Here is a 24,518-nt window from a genome sequence, read left to right as displayed (position 1 = left end):
TGTCCTTGTTCTTAATAACCCAGCTAAATCCTGATGCAAAAGGAGAGGCATACTTTTTTACCGGGTTTCTTAGAGAGCCTCCTGCACTAGCCAGATCAAGGGAACCTCTTTCCCACCTACCACCTCATATCAAGGTTCCAGCAGACACCTCGCACACACCCCGCTGCCTCCACCTGCGGTGCCTTCCACGCCGTCACTCATAACTGACCCGTGGAGCCTCTTTCCCAACGCTTGGTTCAACTATTGCAGCACCCGCTTGGCACCCCGCCGGGGCCGCTCGCTGCCCCTTCCCTGCCGCCGCGGCCCCACCGCTACGGTCCCGCGCGGGCGGCACCGCTGTTCGGGCGGTCCCTACCGCCGGGGCAGGGGCGGGGGGAGCGGGCCGAGCCCCGGGGCGGGCGGGCGGCTGCACGGGCCTCTAGCCCCGGCCGGCTCCGCTTTCTGAGGCGGGTTTAACCCTCCCCAAGCGGGGCGGGCAGCGGGCAGGGGCTGGCGGGCGGGAAGGGCTGAGGCGAGGCGGTGCCTCGGGCCGGGCGCGGCGCTCGCCGGGGGCGCAGAGCGCGGCTGCCGCCTCCCGCCGCGGGCATGAGCGCCTCGGCGGCCACCGGCGTCTTCGTCCTGTCCCTCACCGCCATCCCCGTCACGTACCTCTTCAACTGCCTGGCGGCCACCGGCAGGTGAGGCGGGAGAGGCCGGGCGGCTCCCGCCCTGCGGCAGCGGAGCGGGCGGCGGGGCTGAGGGAGGTGCGGGCGACCAGGGCAGCCCGGCGGGTATTTTTAGCGGCGGCGCAGGGACAGGGCAGCTGCGGCCGCGGGGCTGAGCGGGACCGGGCGGGAGGCGGAGTGGGACAGCGGAGGGCGCGGGTCGGGCGACAGAGGGGACCCGCTCCCGGGTCCTGCCCGCCTCCTCTAACGGGAGCCGTGCCGGGATGCAACCGGGGAGACGCCTCACCCCAGGACCCCCAAACCCTCCGGGTTCGCATCCCCTGCAGCGTGTCCCGGTGCCCCAGAGCAAGGGTCACCGCCGCCGAGAGGACAGAGCGGCCCGGGGGTGCCGCACGGTCCCGTCGTACCTGCCCCGCACCCAGCCTGGAGCCGCGGGGCAGCGGGCGCTGGAGGCTGTCCCGGCGCCCGGCATTCACAAACAAAATCCAATTCTATTTAAAAACGAGTGGAAGAACTCACCAGCCTCAGAACGCTCCGGGTACCTCGTAAGACGTGCGAGTTTTAACTGGAAATGTCCATATGCCCTTGCCCTGCCAAAAATATGGGATCCCAGGATCAACCGCAGGTCTAGAAAAGAAAAGTCTTTCCTCATGGAAAAAACACTGTACTTAAAGGTCCATGTGGTATTTTGCGATCCCACAGCCTGGGGTGTTTTGCAACTTTACTGTACAAATATTTGCTTCGCGGTTTTAAGGCTTAGCTACATCTGTTCCTTCCTCATTTTCCTCCTTCGGCCGATAACTTCTTTTTTGTTTCTCATTGCTAGAGAAATGCCGAATAACATATACTGACTTACTTGATTCATTGCCAATATTCATTTCAAATTGATAAACCGCAGTGAAAAGTCACTGCAATGTTAACAGCTGTAATGGTATGAAGAAATTCATCACTGGGAAAACAGACTAGCAAAAGATTCAAACCTTAAAGTAAACCAAACATGCTAGTACTGCTCATCCTGACTCAAAGTATGTGTGTATATATTCTGATATGTTTGATCTTGCACGTTTTTTGCTATAATTTTAAGTCAAGTTTCACTAAGGCTGAAATTGTCATAGTATTATTTGTACACAATTTCTTTTCTTGACACACAGAGTTGGTACTATGTATAAAAATCATGTACCAAATATTTTTAGCATATGCTTCTGGACTTTACCTAACTTTCCCCTCCTTTTTTACCCCATGCACAAGCACGAAAGTGAATACTGAGAGGAAGAGTCTTGTATTAAAGAGAGCTAAATAGAATCTACACAGAGCTATAAACCAATTTCAAACTGATTTCCTTAACTTGTGTTTTCTTGGGGAAGGAGACAAATTTGCTTTGTGCCAAAGATTTTTGTTCTTTCCCCTACCACCACTTCATATGCACTAACATTATAGCCCTGTCTTTGGAGAAAAGGTCTTTTCTGCCAAGCCCACCTGCGTTGATTACTGGCCTCCCAAGTGATCCTGTCTTTCAGAGACCTTTGGTAGCACTTCCAAAACTGGAAATTAAACCCAGATCCATCATGGGCATGCCACACTGCTACCCCTATTCCATGGGACTAATGTGTTTTATTTGTGAATATATAATTTCCTAAGTAGATAATTTATTGCTGAGCTTAGACTAAATATTCCTAATGATCCTTTTTGGCCTTGAAATCTCTGTGTGCGTGACTTTCACCTCTCATCGGCCTTTAAGTTTTCCATCATTTTTGTTTATTTTTGCAGATGCCAGTATGAAAACTGATTTTACTCAGACAAATCTAGACTCCTGGCTGTGTTGTTTATCTAGCTATTTTAGCAATTTCTTTTTTTAGATGATCACATGTGGAAAGACAGGCACATAAATTCTGAAAAACTACAAAATGAGTTCTATGACAGACTATGTGACAGACTTTAAAAACGAAAAAAACTCTTTTAAAAACAGACTTAAAATACTTTTAAAATATTAAAAGTTACTTTAAGAGCATGGGCATTTGAGGATAACTCGTAAAAAAGGCTGAACAAGCAAAATTCTGCCTCTTTCTTTCTCTTAAATTCTTTTCCACGCTGTTACAGTTCCTGGATAATTGTTCCAGTTGGATTGCTGGTTCTGGTTTTTATTGCTCTGTTGGCTCGCGTTCTCGTCAAAAGAAAACCACCCAAAGACCCTCTGTTTTATGGTATGTCTTGGTAACAGTGAACCTAAAATCAGAATGTGTTAATTTATATAAATGATAATATATGATGGTTATTTCAGATTGAACACTTAAAGCATGGCTTCAGAATCCTGTCTGGTGAGCTGGTGCTAAGGAGCCAAGAAAGAAAGACCAGGGAAAAGAATAAGAATAACACTCAAGTTGGGCCATGACAGTGTTTGAAATACTGCCATACCTGCTCTGTTAAGAAACAACTTGCAGCAGGACTTAGGCACCACAGTAGACCTCTTATGTATCTCATACTGTGTGCACTCATTTAGTATTTCTGGATCTTTTGGATCAACAGCCTCCACAGCTTGGTTCTTCCTATGATTGAATTCCTTAATTCTCCTACTTTTATTAGGCTTCTGTGTTAACTCACCTTTGTGACATACAAGAAAGTTCAAACTATCCCAGTTCCTGGCTCAGACTGTCTGCAGACTCAAGCATTTATATATTGATACTTTGCCATAAAAGAATAGAGATATTGATTACCTTTTAAAAAGACACTTTAGATCTAGTTCACCTTATAGCAAAATCTAGAAAAAAAAGCACTGCTGTTTTTTTAAATTTTACAAGATGGGCTCATAAGCAAAGCAGGGTACAAACCAACTGGTATTTGCCTTCTGTCTTCCTCCTCACTACAACTCGTAGGTGTCATTCTGCAGTGTTCTGCATGAGGCTGAAGTCAAAGAAAATAAATAGCATAAACCTACCACAAACAAATTTCCTGTGTCAAAGGAGTGACTTGCTAACTTGCCAGATAGGTCTCCTATGGACTGCTGTGGCTGATGCAGTTTACCTTGCTCACCTCAAAAAACGGCAAGTCACATTTCCCTCTCCACCTCCTTTTTATTGTCCTTACTCCTTTCCAAAAGATGATGACAGTCAAGGTTTTATACTTTGTGTGACCTACATTTTTGAAAGGCTACATAGTCCTTTCTGCAGACACTGACTTTCCATGGAGGCTGTGCCTACAGCTCTACAGAATTTCATATTCCTAAGAAAAGCTTCCTAAGAACTTTGTTGACTAACACTGGTGAAAAAATACTAAGCTATGTGGGAAAATTGTAATGTATGTTAAATATCCATGACCTCAAAGTAAATGCAACTAGTTCAATAAATCCCTGCCTGGCTGAATTTATCAGACTGTAAAGCAATGTGTGTTTCTGAATCTTTATTAATTTATTATTTTTTTACTCTTTATCTTGTTACAGTTTATGCTGTATTTGCCTTTACCAGTGTAGTGAATCTAATAATTGGACTTGAACAGGATGGAATTATTGATGGATTCATGACTCATTACTTGAGAGAGGTAAGCAATTGTTTGGCTTACAAATGTAAATAAAATCTTTACTATAAATAACTTGGTATAGTATTTGTCACAGGAAAATAGCCACTTACACATTCAAAAGGGTCTTCTTGAAGTTGGTCATTGACCTGTATCATTATAGTTACGGACAAAACCTTCACTGACCTGAAATCACTCATTTGGGAAAAATAGCACTCTTCTCAAGCTCCAATGTTGTTTCACTTAGTTTAAGTAATACTATTCTGTATTAATTTCTGTGGGAATTGAATAGACTGTATGTGTTTGCAGAAAACTATAGGTAGAATTCAGGAGTGGATGAGTACTGCAGGACTGTCGTGGTTTAAGCCCAGCTGATAACTTAGAACCACAACCAGCGTTGTTCTCAGGCTAAAACCGAAACACAGCGCTGCATCAGCTACTGGGAAGGAGAAAAATAACTGTTACAGCTGAAACCAGGACAAGTACCCAAATGTGTTACCAAGAAAGAAACAAAATTGCTCCTTTATTTTTGTCTAATCACTTTACTGAAAGGAATTGGAGTTAAAAAATGATGACGCCAGATACCTAGTCAGCAGAATCTGTTGGCTGCTGAATATCAACATCCACCAAAAATAGCTCAGTAAGAGCTTGACATGAAAGTCATTGAAAAGATCCGTGAAATGAGTTGGACCTTACAAGGTTATATGTTGTCATCAATATATTCAATATCGTTGTGGATCTCTAGGTTGCTAAACGTATCTTAATTTGTTTCATATTAAGTGTATGTTTATTTTGTAGCTTTTATCACTAAAATATGGAAAAGTAATATTTCCATAAAATAGCAGAACAGTGCTGACAGTAACATAAGAGTCTTCCCTCCCATCTCGCACCCTATTTTGCAAATATAGAACTGATCTAATTTAGCTAATCCTACCTAAATAAAGTCTGTGCTTGGAAACATTCATTATCAGTCAAAACCTGTACCTCTGGATTAAAAGAGCATTAGTTACTTTTCTTAAACTGCTTCCTGCTGTTTAATTAATAAATTATTCTTCCTCTTATCACGGTATCTTTTTAAAAATAAATGTTCCTTAGGGTGAACCGTATCTGAACACTGCATATGGCCACGTGATCTGCTATTGGGATGGCTCTGTTCATTATCTGATGTATCTGTTGATGGTGGCAGCTATTGCATGGGAGTAAGTAATTTGATTTGTGTACTGTTTACTTTGCTTGCATGCTCATTTAACCCACAAAGGGCATTCTTTTCTATGCAGTGTTTAGATTTTTCTTTCAGGACTGTTTCATGACTTAGGCCAAAGCAACACTTAAAATTTCATTACTTTCAGGAACTGTGCCTTCACCAAGTTCCCCTTTCTCTCAGCTGAATAAGCCCAGCAAATGAATTGAGTTGAAGTCCTTCTTCACTCTGCAGCAGAAAGCATAAGCCTATCTGCACGCTTTGTGTTAGTTAAAAGGAAAGCTTAATGATGATGCATGTTAAAACCATGTGTGAAACCCCATTTTTTTTACCGAACGTATTTATGGTAAGAATAATGTACTGCCTAGCATGATGATCTCCCATCTACATTAGAATGTGTCATGCAGTTTAAGAGAAAATAATTATTTCTAGAGATTCTTATGTTTCTTGCTGTTGATTAAAGAGTTTGATAAACTAATTACTTGAATTCCAGTGGCTAATGTACCTGCTGGTCATAGAAGCATTATCAGAATGAAATTAATAATTAATTATTCTTTTATAGTCTTGTACAACCTGTGATGTGCAAAATCATGCAGTCAGTCTTCAGATGAGTAAAACATAACAGCAAATAACTGAATGTGGGATTTTCCTCTTTCAGAGGCAAAAATCCACTGTTCACTTGTGGTACAGATTTCAAAACCTTTACTCACTAAGATACAACCATTGCAGTTGGTATAATATTTAAGAGTGATTTGGGATAGGGAATTTTTAAGGACTATGCAATAATGATGTCTTATTTTCTTTTTAAACAGACAAAGCTATAGAACCATTGGCCTTTACTGGCTAGGTTCCATTATCATGAGCATCATTGTCTTTATGCCTGGAAACATTGTGGGTAAGGACATAATTTATATGACTAACATTTTCCTGTGAAGCATTTTCTAAATTCAGCATTAAGCTATCTATACTTTACTGCAATATCAGTTCCTTTCTGTAATAATACGAAAGAGGAGTTTTAGGAATATCAGTAAAGAGGTGCAAAAACCCCAAAAGTGTTATATTTTGTTATACCCATAAGACTTTCATCCAAACTAGGTTTAATTTAAGCAATAAATCAGTAACTGTTTCCTAGTATCAGAAAAATATAAAGCTTATTTTGCATAAAATTTCCAATTTACTTAATAGTCTGACTTTCAAGCACCTTACAAGAGACATCCAAATCACCTTTAAAAGGGAAATCTGGAATTTACTATATTTTAAAAAGAACTTTAACATTGCTAGATTTCTAACATAAATCAGTGCATAGTTGTGCTGCTAGAGGTGGTTGTAGTAAAAAATCTTACATTGCTACTGGCAGGTGCTTCTTTAAGAGTGCCAGTCCTCTCAATTAGAGATTTCCTTTTTAGCAAAGCTTAAATTGATGCAAAGGTGGCAATTGTTCAACTGAGAAAAATGTTCACGTGTCCAAATCCTGCCGTCAGCTTTAGAAAAGCTTGTTCTGGCTTTTTATGACAGAGGAGGAGTATTCATGGCGCAGCCTGGGGCTAGTTCAGTTCCCTCCTTTGTAGATACATGCGCACCACAGAGAAAACAGTCAGCGGATTTAATGTGACAATGTTTCTTCCTCTTTCCTCTGGGGAAAGCAGAGAAACTTGTTCTCAAGAGCATGCCTTAAGCCTTCCTTTCTGACAGAGAGTACCCAGTGTAGAGACACAGATTTTCCTGATTTACTTGGGCTGAGGACTGTTCTGAATTTATGTTTTGTCCTTGAACATGAGTACAGTCCTGTAGGAGAAATCAGGGCTTTGGAAAACAAATACAATAGCAGATCTTAAAAAAAAAAGATATATTCCTATCTTCCATTTTTAAAGAATGATGTCCCTATTTGAAGCAGGTTCAAAAGATTTTAAAGATGCCCTATCCTAAGGATTACTTATGCAGAATGACTGAGGTGGTTTCCTGCCCCCTCAAAACCTCTCTAATTTCCAAAGTGGCTTCTTGTCTGATAGGCTCTGTCACCTGTGACTCTGCCACTACTGAGCACATCATTTTCAACAAGATTTGTGTGTTGCTTTAACACTGGTTGCTAATGTTTTATGTTCACATTACCATAGCTGCTTCAGTGTTTATATTACATAGGATATTTTTTTAACTCTTCTCCAACGCAGCTTAAAAATTCTTATACATCTTATAATTATTCTTTTAACAGGCAAATACGGAACAAAAGTGTTTCCTGCTTTTTTCTTAAGTATACCATACATTTGCCTTCCCATATGGGCTGGGTTCCGAATTTATAACCAACCTTCTGTGACGCATGACACTCCAGTCAAGGTAATATTATTGTATTTAACTGTTGGCTACTGTTAGGAAAACTGAAACATGCTTGCTGTTTCTACTGAGTTTTATAGGTCTCTTGGTGAGCATGGAATGCACTGTAACTGCTCACTGTTACGACAGTTGCTGCCAGGCTCTGTAGGCACTGTTAAAATATCTATACTGCAGGACCATTTAAATATGGTGGGTGAAGAACCCATTTATAAGTGTGATTGTGTTACTACGCTTTATGTATTCAGTTTCTGACTGTTTCAGTTTCTTAGCTGATGAAAATATTGACATATACCAGCTCCATAAAGTACCATAAAATCCTTATAGAAGCTCTGCAGAAAAGTATTCTTCTGCAGATGACTTACAGATTTCATGTAATTTAGTATTTTTTGTATGTACATTCTGCAATATTAGATTTAAGAGGTAAGACATGTACATTAATTGATATGAAAATTACTTACACTTCTTGTTAAAAAAGAAAAATCTGTAAAAATGTTTACTTAAAACTCCTTAGATCTTTGCCTTTGGATTTAATAGTTGGGCTGTAATAAGATTAACTGAGCAAGAAAAAAATGCAATAATATTTTATGCACTGTTTTATATAAAAAAGTAATCCCTACAGTACAAAGCACCCAGCAGATCTTTAACTCTTTGTCGCTATAAGCAAGCCAGTTTATTGACACAGCACACTATATCAGCACTAAGTAATATGATAAATAATTTTGCATCACAACAGCTCCTCTCAGTCAGGCTCATTCTGTGACTGGAAACATAGACAGAGATGAAGGAGCTAGTTCCTATTCCGTAGCTAATAGGCAGTCATTGTGCAAGTGACATAGCCAGTGCCATAGAATAACAGCAGATGATGCACTGACAGATTTTCCCAGAAATGTGTGAAAGAGAACATTCAGCTATCCATCCATTAGTCTTCAGTAGGAAAGAGAGGTATAGACAGAGGTTTGTATCTCCTGGAGTTTGAAGAACTGCTACAGAATCACCACTTTTAGTGCAAACCTCTATGAAAAGCAAATTGGGGGAGACTTCAGGTGCCAAAACCCCTTCTACACTCCTGCACAGGCTTAAAGGAAATCACATGTCTCATCCCAAAGCAACTTGAGCTGATTTACTTAAAGGTGTCCCTAACTCTGGGCAGAAACACATTCTTTAGAGTCATCAGGATAGAGAAGTGTAGTTAAAGGTAGTGATGGTGATTTTTGCTATATGTATTGGTGAGAACATCCTTTGCTTGGCAGATGGATGAAGGTTTCAGTTTGTCTTCCTAGTACTGAGGACACCACAGAAATTGCTATTATAGAAAATAGGTGATGGACTGCTTATTTGCTAAAATATAGCCATGTCTCCTATGCTTATCAGGAGCTAAAGTGCTTAGGTTTGATATTTTACTTTGGTATTTATTGCAGAGAAACTTAGTTTTTAAATCCTGTTTCAAAAAGAGAGTGCATAAAAAGCTGGTGATCTGAAAATTTAACATTATACTTCTTGGTGAATCCTTTCTTGTAAAACCTATACTTCCTTGCTCAGAAGGTCACAGAAGCAGCCTTGATTCCTTTCACTGGGGCCTCCTACCTTCCTAAATTGTTTCTTTTTTAGAAGTCATATTCATCTTCACAGCTAATTCATGCTTCATATCAGAGCATAAATACCCGTGTTCAGTAACTATACCTTAAAATGCCTTCAAATCTTAACATGACTACTCATTTCTTATTTTTATATACCACTTAGTCCTAAATTATATATTGTTTCCAGGAAGTAAAGTGTAATGCTACTAATCATTATAAGTCCTGAAAATATTTAGTTCTCTTTCAATCATTTCCAAATATCTGTAAAATTGAACTTTTCTTTAGCTATCATTATTCAGAGTTGGCATTAAAAGATTTAGGAAGAAAATGTAATAACACTTTTAAATGTGGCAGTGCAAGTATATAGAAAAATACTTACATGAAAGCATGGAAGCAAGCTATGTTCTGTTGGCCAAGGTATTTATTGCTATGATATTATTATAAACCAGTTAGTTAAAAAAATAAAATCAATGTGGGAACAGAGAAGAGGTATTGACATTCTGGGTGTCTTCTAATAGAGGTGGGTGCATAAGAAAGGGATGGAGTTTTATCCTCATTCAGAATCAAACCAAGCTGTGCTGCAGTATTTGCAAAGCTCAGCAGATTTATCTCAAGTGTATCAGTTCGTAAAAGTCTAATGTACTTGAAAATTAACAGAATTAACACACAAATTCCTATTTGCATATGAATTCTGAAGTGACTGACTTCTATGGACAGCACACAAGATTATTCCTATTCCTTAAGTCCGATCATGTAAGGAGCCTCTCAGAAGTTATGGAAAATAGCTTTTTCCTGGAAGTGAGAGAAATTGCAAAGCATGCCAACACACTTCCTTGCTACACAAAAGAAACAGCGGGGTTGGCGGGATCTGTGCAGAGTTCAGTCGTGTTTGCAGTACATGGGAAGCGTGTGGCAGGTCATCGCTACTTGGCCAGCACGCTTGACACAATTCCTTTTAGCACATATTGATGTGAACTTGCTGTGTAAAAGAAAGGTAACTGAGGTCTGTCAGCAAAGTGCCTATTTTTAAATTCTTGCTTCTGCTTTTTTATAAGCTTTGCGTTTTCATTTTGTTTGCATGAATGTATGTATAGAGAGAAAAAAGGTGTGAGTTTTCCCTACCTTGGCAATTTCACAAACTCGTACTGCACCAAAGGTCATTTCCACTAATACTGTCTTTGTCTCCAAAACCTCTCAGTACAAAGTTCTGTTGTAGCTTTGCGGTCACAGTAAATACGCACATTCATTTAACATGCCTTTTGAAAGGAAAAGTAATACATATATATAAGTTTCATGCTTAGAGAGAAGTAGAAAGAAAATATATCAACCCTCAACTTTCCATTGTCCTTAGGTAGTCTACACCTGAAAATGACTGGCAACTCAGCAGCCATGGGAGGCCTTTGTCTTTCATAGGAATAAATGTTAGAATAGAGACATTCTTTGCAGGTAATATTATAAACATTCCTACACAAGTATTTTAAATACTGTGAAGTGACACCATACTGCCAAAACAGACTTGTTATTTGTGTTTGAAAACCAAAGGTGTAAATTTGTATTCTCTTTTTAAAAGAAAGAAACAAACAAAAAGTCCATTTTATGCAAGAGATGGCCTATGTGTTTAAAATAGCTCTATTTTTGTTAAACCACAATTCAGATCTTGCAGTTCTTACTCAGGAATTGTGTTTGCAAGATCAGTTCTCCTGTTTCAATAACTTTATTGTGAGGATCTTGATCCTGAGTGCCTTTAACTGTGCCTCTACATCCTAATTATTGTTTTGTGCTTTGGAGACATTTCCACAAGTGTATAACAGGAAGGAAATCAGGTTTTTCTTTTGCTGCCTGCGTGCCAACATGCGGCTAATAAAAAGGAAGAGGAAATGAGTAACATATAAATGGGGAAGTTTTTCCCTCTGAAAACATAAGGGATACAGAAAGACACTCTGATGTGCTTGTAATTTTGTGACTACACAGTGCTGAAGAGTAGGTTGAATTATTTCCATGGGTCTTGTAAGTTTTACCATGTAGACAAAGAGATGCCTTTGGTTCCCCCGAAGCCATCTTCTGTGTTAAATATCTACATGGTCTTTGCTACTGTAGAGTGTGAACCCCTCACTTTTGCCCATGCGGTGCAGGGGGATTCCTGTTCTGAGGCTGAGGAAGAGAGGTACAGAACAAATCAGATCCAGATGCCAACAAGTGCTTCAGTGCCCATCAGAGGAATCCATAGTGTACAGTAATATATGAATGAAAGGAGGATTTTCCATTCTCCATACACACACACATACTCTGTATTCTCTGTTTCTGCGTTACATATTAAAGGCGTATTATTTGCTCAGTGAACTCAGCAGAGAACTCAGCAGGCCACAGAAAAGTTTTTATTTTATGCCAGTGATATTCCATTAATTTCAATAGTGTCACAGGCTGCTGAAAATCAGCATTCCCTCTCAATAATGATGGACCCTCATTTTGCTGTCCCTCCAAAAAGACCTTTTACAAAGCATATTAGATTCAACTTCAAGTGTTTGACAGAAACCTATGCTTCCAAAGCTTTTCTACATATGGACATTCAGGAAAATTAATTCATTCCAATTAACAAAAGACACAACTTTGAAGAAGTTAGTTATGCTGCCTTAAGGCCTTATGTGATTGCAGAGTTAGTGTTCATTTTATTTAGGTTGTTTTAAAAGCAATCTCTATTGAAATAGCTGTAGTTGGATCCATCCATTTCTACAGTTTATTCACATTAATTTTCCCACTGCATCCTATCAAGTCTGAAGTCACCTTTTTAGATGTGGAAGTCTTTCCATCTGAAATCAGTGGATACATAGCATAATTTAACTGAAAACTAACTGCAGCTGTGATGATGTTTCACTGCTTCACCCTTCTTGTAGTGACTGATCTGCAGTTAAATACACGTCACGTGGAACCGGGATGTATTTACTAAACGCGTTCTGTGTTGCAGGTGGTTCAGGAAGTCCAGAAGAAAGGACTCTTAAGTCGACCAATAGATTTAATGTTAGCTGCATACCTCATTCTTGCAACGGGGTTTTGCATATTTAGGGGCATGGTAAGTTGAAGATATTTTAATATTCTGTTCTCTAATTTTAGTCAAACTTGAAAATTTAAAATCCTTGTGTCTATGTGAAAAAGTCTGTACATTTTGGTCCAGGGAAGTCTTGTGACTTTCAGGGTTGGAATAGGCTTTAGATATAAAAAGGACAAATTGTTTATTTATGCTGATTAGTGGTGCTTTGCTTCTCCATTTTGCCCTGTGTAAAGTATGGTTTTCAAAAGGAGGTGCAAATCACAAGAGTAAATAGCATCCCAAGTGCAGATCAACATGACCTAAAACTGTTTTCATTCTGGTATTACATTTATGTCCAAGAACACAGAGAAAAAAACAACAAAGTTAAGTCTGTTTTCACATTTTTCTAAACAGAGATGCATTCTTAAAATTATAAAGGAAACCAAGTTAATTTACACTGCATTAGATAGAGAACAGAGAGAACATTTCCACATGAAAAAAAAGTTATCCATATGACATAAACAACACATGTTCTACTTGTTTCTACTTACCAAGAACTTATTTTTTGAAAAATGTTTGCTTTTTAAGTACAACTGATTGAATTAAAATTTCTGAGGGAATGAATCAGTACTGAAAATGCTTGAAGTAGAAGAATGCAGTAGTAGGTAAATCTAGTCCTTTGTCAGCTCTAAAGCATGTTCTGTCTTAAGGAGAATGGAAGTTGTGTATCATTCAGTGAAAAGAGATCAAATGTTTAGGTGTCTTACACAACCACCTACTTGCCTGATTTGTAGATCTGATCCTGTCTAGAACAATTCAAGTACCCAAGCAACATTTTATTTACCATCAGAGATTGTCCTTTTGTAGTTCTGCTGCTCACATACTTGGTCATCTTCAGCTGTTTCACTAAAAACTTGCCTCTCTTTTTCTCCTTCTAACTTGTCACAGGCTGCTTTATTTTTTCCTATAGATGATGCTAAAGAGCAGCAGTGATGCAGGTTAATCATCTGTTTTACCTGTAGTTTTGTTGTGGGAAATGTTAATTCATGCTCTAACATCTAATTTGGTTCTACAATCCCACTGCTTCCTTTCTTAGAGGAATATTTTTTTGCTAATTTTGAGTGTGGTTATTTCCTTAGATATTTCATTTGCCAAACAGGAATTGCTTACTGGCCTTACTTATACATACAGAGGTCAGCTGAACATCTCTGTGTAAGCTACAGTAACGATGAGTTTGTGAAAAAGTGAATAAAATCTAATGCATTATAGTCCACTCAGACCTGATTCTTGGAGGCCCATGTTGGAAAAGGACAGGGATGAATGTCCACTATTTGTAAATCTTTACATTTCCCCCTCCAAGTCACGTAACAAACACACATAAAACTAAGTTGTGCAAAACTTACTGTTCAGTCCTGTAATTTAGGCATTAATGATGCCTTGCCATAAAACAGTGACAGCTGTTGACACAGATTGATAACTCATTTTACAATAGTATTTTTTGTAGTAGTTTTAAGGCCTACCATGAAAAGGAACTACTTTTGCGACTGTGTCTGTTCATATTTATCAGGAACTTGTTCTTTCTATATGAATGTAAAATCCAACAATCTCTCTTTTGTCACTCTCCTTTAGAAACTATTATTATTTTAAGTACGACTGTCTCTCTGCATTGCTCTCCACTGCTACTATGCCACAATGCAACTTTTCGCTTGGACTACATTTACAGCTTGCTATTCTAAATTGGGTGCTTAACCTGAAGTTTCCATTGTTTGAGCAATTTTCCATTGGAAAGTTCATTTGCTGGGATCAAAGTCTGTTTATCAGAGCAAATCAATAGCAATTAGACTGTTACTACAGCTTAGACAACAGACTGAACTCTCTTCCAGTCAAAATCTTTAAAGCAGGCTGCCAGCATTTCCTCATAAACCCTCTGAGCAGGAGCTGAGGGGAGGCTGCATTTCAGCTTTTAATTGGTGATCAAATGGGTCACCCATGCAACAGACTCTGAGCAAGCCTCTGGGGTAGCAGTGCTGCAGACCACTAGTGAATCTTTAGGGCTGTGGTTTAGAACACATTCTTTGTTCACGGGAAGTTTTACAAATTCTCCTTAGATTGCTCTGGATTGCCCTGCTGAACTCTGCCGGCTATATATTCAACTTCACGAGCCCTATATAAAAGATCCTGCTGCCTATCCTAAGCTTCAGGTAAAGCGTTGCCGAGCATAAAGAAGTGATTTGTTAACTGGTACAAAGATGAAGCCATGGGTTTCACAGATGACAAGATCAATAAGGGAAGTATTCGTTCATGGCAAGTTAAACAGTATTTCATGTTTTCTCATGCAGCCATTACAAGGTACCAACTCTTTGTTGTGGTAAACAGTGACACACTCCTTGAGAAGTGACACTTTTTACAAACTCTATTGACACAGGCATTGCAGAGGAGGGACTGCTGTGCTTTAGATTGGCAGTATTTGCAAGGTTACCATTCTTTTGCAACCCTGGCTGCTGCAGGAACCGAGTATCTCTGCTGAACCTGTTCTTTCTGGGAAAGGGTTGGCTTGGGTGTATCTCGTGCCTCCTAACTGAAAGTGTGATGGAGCCTGAGAAATGGATCCCGTGTTATGTTGGACACTGAGTTAGGTCAAGCCATGCTTATTAGCATGGTCTCAAGATGGCAAGGGGTAGGAAAACATGTCCTGGGGTGAAGTGGATTTGGATGGGGCAAAGAAACAACAGCCATCAATATTAGTGGAGACCTTAGGGTAGCTGGATCCAGTCAACAGCATCCAGGCATAGTTTTGAGTAGTCTCAGCTCTTCAGTCAATTGGCTAATTTTTTAATGCATTTCCCTCACACTGCAAAGCAACTAATATTTCTGTTTAAAATGCAGATGCTGGCATACATGTTCTACTCTGTGCCATACCATGTGATTGCTCTGTATGGCCTACTGGTGCCTGGTTGTTCCTGGATGCCCGATGTAACCCTTATACATGCTGGAGGACTAGCTCAGGTATTTCTTTGTAAAATGTTCACTCTTTAATTACAAGTTAATAAGTAGAGACCTATGGAATAAATAAGGGCCCATGGCTTGATCATCCCATGCAGGTTTTATGATGCTAACTCAGATCGCCTTTTATATCTGTAAAAAAAACTAATTTAAGGGAGTGGAGTATCAAACCTCTTACATGTCTCTAGTGAATGACTGCATTCTTGTTTTAGTAGACTTCCATCCTGCTGCAGAATCTTTTTACTGGGCTCATTTAAACCTTATTAAGCACTATGCATCTTTAGCTGAGACATGAAGGAAGCCTGTCTTACAGCTGTAACAGTCAGCCATGTAAAAAAACCAAACCCTAACACAACAAAACAGCACAATACTTTGTTTCCATGATATGTGTTGACCAACTAGGTAGTCTGAAAAATATAAATGGAAAAAGTATCTATTAGTCACACAAAAATGGTCAATATCAGTTGATGATGTTGGTATAACACCGGGAACCTCCTGGGCCACAAACCACAGTAACACTAAGACATACTTGTGTTGCCAAAGGCAGACCAACGATCATACTTTAACTCATTCTGTTCTGATTATCTTAAATAAATGACTGTAGTTAATTATGAGATGATGCTGATGCTTATGAAAAGACTGACCAAACCAAAACAATTAACAGGAGCTAATAGATAACTTCTCATGACATACAGATGACCATTAAGCAGTTGACACAGCAACAACTGATTTGTACTGTATGTAGGAAATTAAATGTGCTCTGAGCATCCAGACAATGCAGAAAATACACACATAATCCTGCAACAATAATGTGAATGTGGGAACACAGCAATAAGTGTAATTCAAGTACCACTATTAGACAAACACAAACCAATACTTTGTTCCTCAGGCCTGAGATAATCACAGATACAAACTCCAATCCAGCTCAACTGCCCAGCAAGGATGGAGAAAGTGTCATTTTATTTTCTATTTGTGAGCAATTATCACAGAGAATGACTACTTTTTCCTACACAGTTTATAGACAATCTTGATTTACCAAATGATATCAAAACATAATCTGGCAAACATTAATGAGGAAGTTTAGATGCTCAAAAGGTATCATAAATACTATACAACTGTTTGCCCCAAATCTAACTTAAAAAAAGCACAAGCTAGCTAAAGTAGGCAAGCCAGTGTCAGGAACCTCTCTCTACTGAGAGATTGCTCATGTTTCATGAATTCCCCGGACAGTCAAGAAAGAAGCTGCTCCTTCAAAAGTTATTTAGCACAAGGAAAAGTAAAACAGAAGTCAGAGTGTGCTGACTATTATAATCTTGCAAATTTACCAATAAGCTCAGCCTCCAGATTGGAGCCAGTTTTTGGTTGGTTGGTTTTGGTTTGTTTGGGTTTTTTGTTTGTTTTTCTTTTAAATGGTTCCCATAACAAACACTTCCCCCCCCCCCCCCCTTTTTTTTTTTAATGGCACTTTCTGCCTCTTAGCTGTACAATTAATATGTGCTGCATTTTGTTGCTGAAGTCCAAAACCCCTCTGTTGTCCCTTGTGGTTTGGCTTCAGGATAATGCCAATTTACACATTCGACAATGAGAAGAAAAGCTACTAGTAACCCAAAGCTAACACTTGCAATTTCCCATTTTACTCTTTAAAGCTTGTCCTAAGCACAAGCAAAAACCATGGGCTGACAAATACTGACCAAGAGAACAGCGTGGTGCAGCACACCCACCACATTTGATCCCGATTCATAAGCATTTTTTTAGGTTTGGGAGAGGTTTTTTGTAGTTTTTACTTTAATGGACTAAGGAATGAACTTCAGTCATCCCGCAACTGAACATGGTGTAATTGATCTGACTTGGTGAACTGTGAGCAACCTGGGACGAAAAATGTGTGACAATGAATTGAGTACTCCTAGATTACTTTTGGGTTTGGTCATTTTGAGGCATAAAACACATTTCCAGATTTGTCTACTGTTTTCTCAAACAGTAAAAACATATGTACTTACCAAAACACATTTTGCTTTCTATTACACACACAAGTCCAATAAAGGTAAATATCTAATGATGGAAACAGTGGGTATCGCTCCCCAGGAAAGAGCATTTCTCCTACAGACAGGGAATGTGGAAATTTTCATTATTTTTATTTTGATCGTTATGAAGTATGTGCTTTTTACAAAAAACAAGTCTCAAAATACCATGTGATGCATCTAAACTAAGACCCTCTGAAGGTGCCAAGCCTTTCACACACAAAGAGAATACGTACCAGTTTTCAGAATTACATACACCTCTCAGCTTGAATTATTCTGTCACTAACATTCAGACTCCAAAACCAGGTTGTGACTCTTATTAGACTTCCTGAAGCTTTTTAAATGTCACACAACTAAAGCACCAGGAGCTCCGATTCTATGAAAGTATTGGAAAAGCCTCTGAACCTGATTAAACCGCTGTTTCCCTGTGCAAGTGAGCCACATGAGACGGAATGCTGAGCCATAGCCCTGGTACCCAAAACAATTCTGTCTCACCAACTCTCCATAGCCCACTGCCCTGTTCTCTCAAATGTGGAACATTTTTCTCTACTCCTTCTCCATCGATTTTTCTTAATCCTGCAATTTTTGGTGGTTAGTTTCTTGCCATGCCCCTTGTCTACAAGAGAACCTAAATCCAAGGAATGTATTTTTCTAGGTTACTCTCTCCCCACTCTATTTGTTGGCTTTCCTTAGGCTCATATGACCTTGCTCAAACCCCTCCAAAATAAGTGACAGTCTTTGCCTGATTTCAGTCAGTTTTGGAGAGAAGGCACAGAGTGAAGAAGGACTCCTAACCTTTTTCCAGGCTCTTCTCTATCCCTAGCAGGAGAGCTTTCCTGACTGCAGGGTATGAAATATTCAAAGTACAGCCTACAAAGACAAAAAGTATCATACAAAAAGAAAAAATCCAAACCCAAACCATTTCATACAGACAAAAAGCTTAATGAGTAGCAGGCACAAATTGGAGTTGTCAGGTTGAGCAGTGCCATGGCCAGCACCAGGCAGCTGCCAACTGCTGGACAAGGCTTCAACATTAACAAAGGCTCGATGTTAAACTGATAAGGCTACCTTAGAAATTCACCTGCAGCATCTCATTTGGTTGATTTCTCAACCAAGGTTTAGGGGTTTGATCCTCAAAACTCTCCACTTGAGAGGGTTCAGTAACAGAAAGCAGTGAGGAATGGCTTATTCACTGAAAGGACCTGATCATGGCAAGGTAACACAACAGACTCCAGGTTGCTCTCACTGCAGTGCCAGCCTGTGGCTTGACAGGCAGAGAGCTCTGCAGTAACTAACAGCTATTGTCTTATTGCTTAAAATCATGGGTTTGGAGCAAGCCTGCCTGGTACTTGAAAGAAGAGCAGGACTGGGCTACTGGTGAGTGGGAGATCTGCTTTTAAGACACATCCCTGGCCAAGGGAGGGAAAAAAAGGGGGCTTGGGGGGGATGATGATGAGAGGGAGAAGCAGAAGCAGAGCACAGTGATGGAAAGGAAACACATGAGATTAAACACATAACACAATTTCCACAGAGACAAATCAATTTAAAAAAAAAAAAAGCAACTTCAACAGACCTAAATATCCTCCCTGGTAATGAAAGGAAAAAGCAATATGTTATATTGAAAACCAAGTCTAATAAACAGTAACTTCATTATACGGTGCATCATTAGCTAGCAAAAATCTTCGTGGGCTACAAACGGAACAAAATGTTTCTGCTTTTTCTTTTTAAAATGCTCAAAGCTCACTAATGTGCCACAACTCTTGTGAGAGACAAGACCACACAATAAGGTTTGGATCTTCAAAGGCACTGAGGAGACTGTGGGAGCTCTGGGTCTCTCAGCCGCAGCCCTTACAGTTCTGTTTGGCAAGGCTTAATATGAACTTATGAATTTACTATCAACTTACTATGATACACATCTGGTCACTCTTGGTGACAAGTGGATCTTGCAGTCCTCCAGAGAAGTATGTAGCTTAACATCTTGTTAACCCCAGAAGAAGCTCTAGAATACTACCAGGAGGCTGTTAGTGTCTTGGTAAACCTCAGGCAGATGCAAGCCTCCTCCCTGCATGCGGACACTGGCTGGCTATCTGCTTGGGAAGCTGCTACCTTGTGTAACAAGAAAACTTTGCTCCTGAGCACCAATGCTCTGGCTACGTGGGCTGAACAGGCTCCCAAGGCAAGGAAAGGCTGAGCAAGGCCCCCCAGGTGCTAAAGGCAGTTCCTTCGTGCCTGAGACAGATGAAGACAAACAAGCTCTGAGAGACAGTGAATTATGAGGGCAATATAAAAAGGCTGCTGATAATTTGGCCCTGAACATCTGTTTACTGTGTAATAGCTATTTACAGAAACATGCTAAGTGGCACTCTCCTGAAGTTTGTTTTATTTGATTACTCTGTTTTCTGGCTCAGGTTTGGTAGATCAGCTCTCCCAGTTCAGTGGAGGTGGTTAGAATCACCTGAAAATCAATTTCCTTTTCTGCTTTGATGTATGGTCTCAGCCTAACCTTTTGCTGGAAGGGTGTGTATTAAAACACTTGAACTGTATTTATTTCACTTTCTATGTTGCTAACTGTGAGCAGAACTGTTTTCTTTGTCAGTCCAAAATAACTCCTGCTGAAGCCAAAACAGAGGATGTGATTTGGCCTTAGTGTATTTCTCTGTGTTATTAAGTCCTGGTGTCCCTTTCTCCTGCTCTGCTTAAGATCAAATTGATGTTTACCTTCCCGCATCTCCACTGCTAACTAACTAAATAATAATAAAACAAAATGGACACACTATAATTAATGTGAACGAACTGTGGCTTGAAATAGCAGGTAACAGATGGAGACAAAAGACAGTGACTATCCTGACGCTTCTATCTTTAAATGTTTGTTTATGCTAAAAATATGCTTCAGCCCAGCAAGGTTGTCTTTGCATACAACCTTCGCTGTAAACTTAACCTATACTTCAGAACCACCCCCAGCCCAAAGCCAAATACTGCAGACATGTTTGCAATCATCAGTTCTGCAATCAGAACCTGGAAGACTGGGTTTAAGATTAAAAAACCCCAAAAAACCAAACCCAGAACTAACATAGCTTCCAAGATTTTACTTTCTAACTTCGTTCAGAGTGTCTGTCTGCTTCCCGTTGATGCCAAACACGACATTCCCATGTAGGTGGGTGCGAGTCCTACCCCCACCACTGGGCTGAGGCCCAGGAGTGCAGATTTCTGTGGCCTTTTGCCTGGGGAAGGATCCTGGACCCTGTTGCATGAATATCACCCATAAGCCAAGGGTGAAATCCTGACATAGAGATCAGTGCCACCATGTGCATAAAATAAACCTCCTACCGTGCCACTGATGGTTCCACTTACGCCTCTTATACCAAGGTATTACCTAGCTTAGTTTAGACTGTATTTTTATACCACTGTGCAAAAGTATGATGGATAATTCTGGAATAAAAGGGCTGGCTTGGAAAATGTCACTGGAGATGCATACTTGCATGCAGATTTTGCCGTCTTTCCAAAATACGCATCAACTTTACCTTTCTTTAATATCTACGTTATATACACACCACAGGCTCAATTTTCCCATATTGGTGCTTCTCTTCATGCTCGAACTCCTTACATCTACAGAGTCCCTGAAGAAGCAAAACAGTTTTTCCTGATACTGAACATAATGTACGGGATTCTTCCCCAGCTGTTGGCTTACAGATGTGTCAACAAGCCAGAGTTTTTTATGAAACCAAAACAAGAAGAAAAAACAGAATAGCACAACTGTTTTCAGCTCTTCGTTCTGGCTGCTTATATACTTGGGTTGGGATGTAACCAAACTGCTCCACTGGAACCCGAATGAAGTGTGTAAGAAAGATGTGTAAATCTGCACAGTTGTGTAAAGTTGCACGGTCTGTTTTGTTTATCCTACTCGAAAAGGGAAATAAAGACGACTGCCTTCAGTACCACTTCTCAACATCTTGACTTTGTGCTGCAGCAGAGCTGCTGGTTCCCATGGCTATTTTTAAGTAAGCTGCTTTGACAGTTTTAGAAATACTGCATGAAGTTAAATAATAATAATGATGTCAGCGTTTAGCCTCCACACCCTGAAGAGTATCAGTGGCAGCAATCCCTACGCAGAGCTACTGTAGAATGGGAAGGTCGTTTTGAGGTGTGAAAAATTAACATACATAACTCTGTCACATGCACATCTTTTATTTGTCAAAAAGTATGTATGTCTTGTGGGTCAGCCTTGTTAAAAATCCCAAGAAATCTTTTTAAGAAGCAATCAACTCTTACGGTAAGACTCCATATATGATAAGCAAATCATATAGTTTTGTTAATTCTTTTAAGGATTCACCTCTGCAAGGACTGCTCATCTGCTTGAAGTTAAGCATGTGCTTAACTAGTTTAATTAGCTCCTCTGAACTGGGCCTGGGGGCTTGTTACCTGGGGAAGGTGGGCCTTACACTGGAGAATGCAGTTCCAGAGACGGGTTTTGGTTCTTCTCTGCAGCTACTTTTGCTAATGCTGATGGTCCTAAACAAGTAGCAGCAAATACAGTGACCTTGGTTTGTGTGGTTTATGTTTCTGTTTGCAATTACAACTATTTCTATGCCTTCTATGTGTATTTACACTAAAAGCAGTACACTTAAGTGCCTTTCTCACAGGTGAAATTAGCTGATACATTTTAACTGGAAACACTTTATTTGGAAATGTTGACTTTTGAGCATTTTGATTTAAAGAATCTTCTTTTTAAACCTAATCAGTAATGAGGCACGATCAGCTCATGCACGTGCATGTTGCACCCTGTGCAAGGGGACTTTGAGAGCAGCAAGAAACTCACGCTGCAAGGCTCTCCTGCTGCACGCTGAGCTGTGCTTCGCAGCAGTGCTCAAAGAGAGACCCCAGGTTTCACACCTCCAGCCAAAGGGGCCGGTCCAAGATAACCCCAACCCACCTCAGTCAGTGCCTCTTGGTGAAAGGGAGTTTAGCAATAATCCCCTCCGGCACCCAGCCTCCTGCCATGCTCACTAGAATTAGGGGTAGCTCCATCCCAGCACATCCTTCCACGAAAACCAGCCCCGAGCTGTTGGGCTGTATCAGGAGATGCAGGCTCGCAATCGAGCATCCGAGCCACTGGTGTCACTGCTCATGTTTTTAAAGAAGCTTTGAGTACATTCAAGGTGAATTTAATAACCTCCTGTTATCCAGAAAAGGCAAAGTACAGAAAAAATAAAGATCTCACCTGCACTTGTATCTATTATGGTCAACTCATGTTAACAGAATGTTTTGCTTTAATACTTGACTTACATTAATACCTCACATTATTACACGTATGAAGCCAAATATGACGCTAACTTAGTTGCTTACAACCTCAAACCTTACTCCCAATACACATTCCAATAAATTTATTCTGTAAAAACAATACATTTTTTTGTTTTCTTTTTTTCTTTCCTTTTTTGTTTTTTTGTTGTGGTTTTTTTTTTTAAGTTTTTTACAGTAAACTCATCAACTACAAACCTTGAATACGCAAAAGATGTTCCAAGGACAAGCATAACAAGGATTGATAAAACCAGACTAAATATGTTTTCACAATAAAAGCTGGCATAAAAATAAATAAAAATCTCTATTATCACAATAGCAACAATAATGTACACAGAGTAATGGATCTGGAATGCTTACTTACTAGTCTAGTTCTATTTCCAAACGGAAAAAAAAAAAAAGCCAGAATGACAGCATCCTTTTTTAAGCCTTTCATTATTTAAAATTGATGTTTTCTTTTGGTTTCCCATAGGGTTCTATATCACAGTAAGCTTAAAAATGGAAAGCATCCAAATGAACAATTTCAAATTGTGTTGGCATTGGAAAAAATCCTTGTATTAATCTAAAGAAACACAAAAAGACTTTCACTAACTCCACATATAGGAACTAAGTCAGATAGTGTACATTACATCATGATTTTGAGAAGTATTAAGAGTATAACTAGCTAGGTACTTCTAATAAGGAAAGGTATTTTATTACATTATTGAACTTGGCGGTGATCTCAACTGAAGAATTTTTCTTTTATGTTGTAAACTGATGAAAAATCAAGAAAGTATGGATATAGGGAAATCTAAACATATGTTTGTACGTGGAAGATATTGTAGTATTGGATGGAGGGGACTAATTTCTAAGTTTTACTCGTTTTTAAAAAATGCTGATTTAGAATGATATAATTTGGAGTTACACCTTTTCTGTCTAGAAAAGGAATCGAGAACATGTTCAAGTATGCGGTATCTTCATAAACCTCAGCCACTGGTAAAGGGCAACTTCATGCAACCAAATAATATGAAAATCAAAAAAGTAACCCTTAGAAAAAAGGGTAAAATGTCATTTCTGCAAACACAACAGATAGGAATGTGAATAATGTGCATACAAACTGGGATGCTGTTGATGATACTAATGAACAGATGTGGTGACTCATATCAAATCCAAGAATATTAGACAACCAAACATGTAACCTTCTTGTGTTTTCCCTTAATATTCAGCAGTCATTATGTTGGTTAAGTCTGAAAGAGAGAGAGAGAAAAAAGATATCACATTTAATGTAAGAAAAAGCAGACTGCAACAAACATGATATAATTAATGTCTTACTGTCACACTTCAAAGGCACAGGCTCAAGGAACCACCTGGTCTGTTCCAACAGAAATGTTTTTCTAGACAAAACTGCTTAGGCTACATCAACTAAACAGACCACTACAGAATAGTAAAGAACACAGTTTAAAAGCAAATGCTTAGGGCTTTATTCAACTAAGCAGCTCCAGCCACAGATGTGGTTGCTTTTTTGTTTTCCCCAATCGCTTCATTACGAATCTTGTAGCATTCTTCACACACAGCCACATTCTGCGTTTTTCCACTACTCCAGATCCCTGCCAGGCCTTGTGCCGAAGCTCAGGCCCTGCTGGATCCCTGAGCGCCTTGTGATGTTGAGAACAGCCTTGTGCTCAAACAAACACTCAGCAAGCATGAAGAAAGCTGAACAGTTTTCCTAGCTAACAGATCGGAAGGCTGCTTCTGAAAAGGACAGAGTGGAGTTGGCTTGGCGTTCTCTGTAAGGCGATGACAGAAAAGGAAGAAACTCCCTCTTCGTGACTGAGTCAAGGTCAGCTCTTGCCTTCACTGACATCAGTGGGAACAGGATCACTGTCCTCATGTGATCATGGCAAATGTCTCCAAGTCTTG

General features: G+C 39.8%; 2 protein-coding genes across 5 annotated transcripts in view; one reads left to right on the top strand and one right to left on the bottom strand.

Moving 5' to 3' along the window:
- Positions 1-326: 326 nt before the first annotated feature.
- Positions 327-22,939, top strand: TM6SF1 (transmembrane 6 superfamily member 1). Of its 4 annotated transcripts, none has more exons than XM_030498737.1 (10): positions 327-677; positions 2,763-2,866; positions 4,099-4,196; positions 5,268-5,371; positions 6,186-6,268; positions 7,583-7,704; positions 12,241-12,345; positions 14,412-14,504; positions 15,190-15,309; positions 20,881-22,724. In XM_030498737.1, exons 1-10 carry the CDS (start codon positions 586-588, stop codon positions 21,070-21,072), a joined length of 1,113 nt encoding a protein of 370 aa, XP_030354597.1. In that variant the 5' UTR covers positions 327-585; the 3' UTR covers positions 21,073-22,724. The 4 variants fall into 4 exon arrangements, with proteins under 4 accessions (XP_030354597.1, XP_030354598.1, XP_030354599.1 ...); XM_030498738.1 differs by lacking the exon at positions 20,881-22,724 and adding an exon at positions 22,788-22,939 and having other exon boundaries at positions 492-677; XM_030498739.2 differs by having other exon boundaries at positions 522-677; positions 20,937-22,724.
- HDGFL3 (HDGF like 3) overlaps positions 21,494-24,518 on the bottom strand; it is a 39,757-nt gene continuing 36,732 nt past the window's right edge. The window contains exon 6 of the mRNA XM_030498742.1: positions 21,494-23,845. Coding sequence (XP_030354602.1) covers positions 23,840-23,845 — 6 coding nt within the window. The 3' untranslated portion in view covers positions 21,494-23,839. The remainder of the gene's footprint in view (positions 23,846-24,518) is intronic.

Source organism: Strigops habroptila, chromosome 9, assembly GCF_004027225.2.
Source record: "Strigops habroptila isolate Jane chromosome 9, bStrHab1.2.pri, whole genome shotgun sequence".
NCBI lineage: Eukaryota > Metazoa > Chordata > Aves > Psittaciformes > Psittacidae > Strigops > Strigops habroptila.
This window is presented reverse-complemented; position numbering and strand designations above follow the sequence as displayed.

Bases quoted from the DNA above. Each gene is read 5' to 3' on its own strand.
- TM6SF1 (XM_030498737.1), top strand. From the start codon at position 586: ATGAGCGCCTCGGCGGCCACCGGCGTCTTCGTCCTGTCCCTCACCGCC. The intron at 4,197-5,267 runs GTAAGCAATTGT...AATGTTCCTTAG, and splicing joins TGACTCATTACTTGAGAGAG to GGTGAACCGTATCTGAACAC. The intron at 12,346-14,411 runs GTAAGTTGAAGA...AATTCTCCTTAG, and splicing joins TTTGCATATTTAGGGGCATG to ATTGCTCTGGATTGCCCTGC.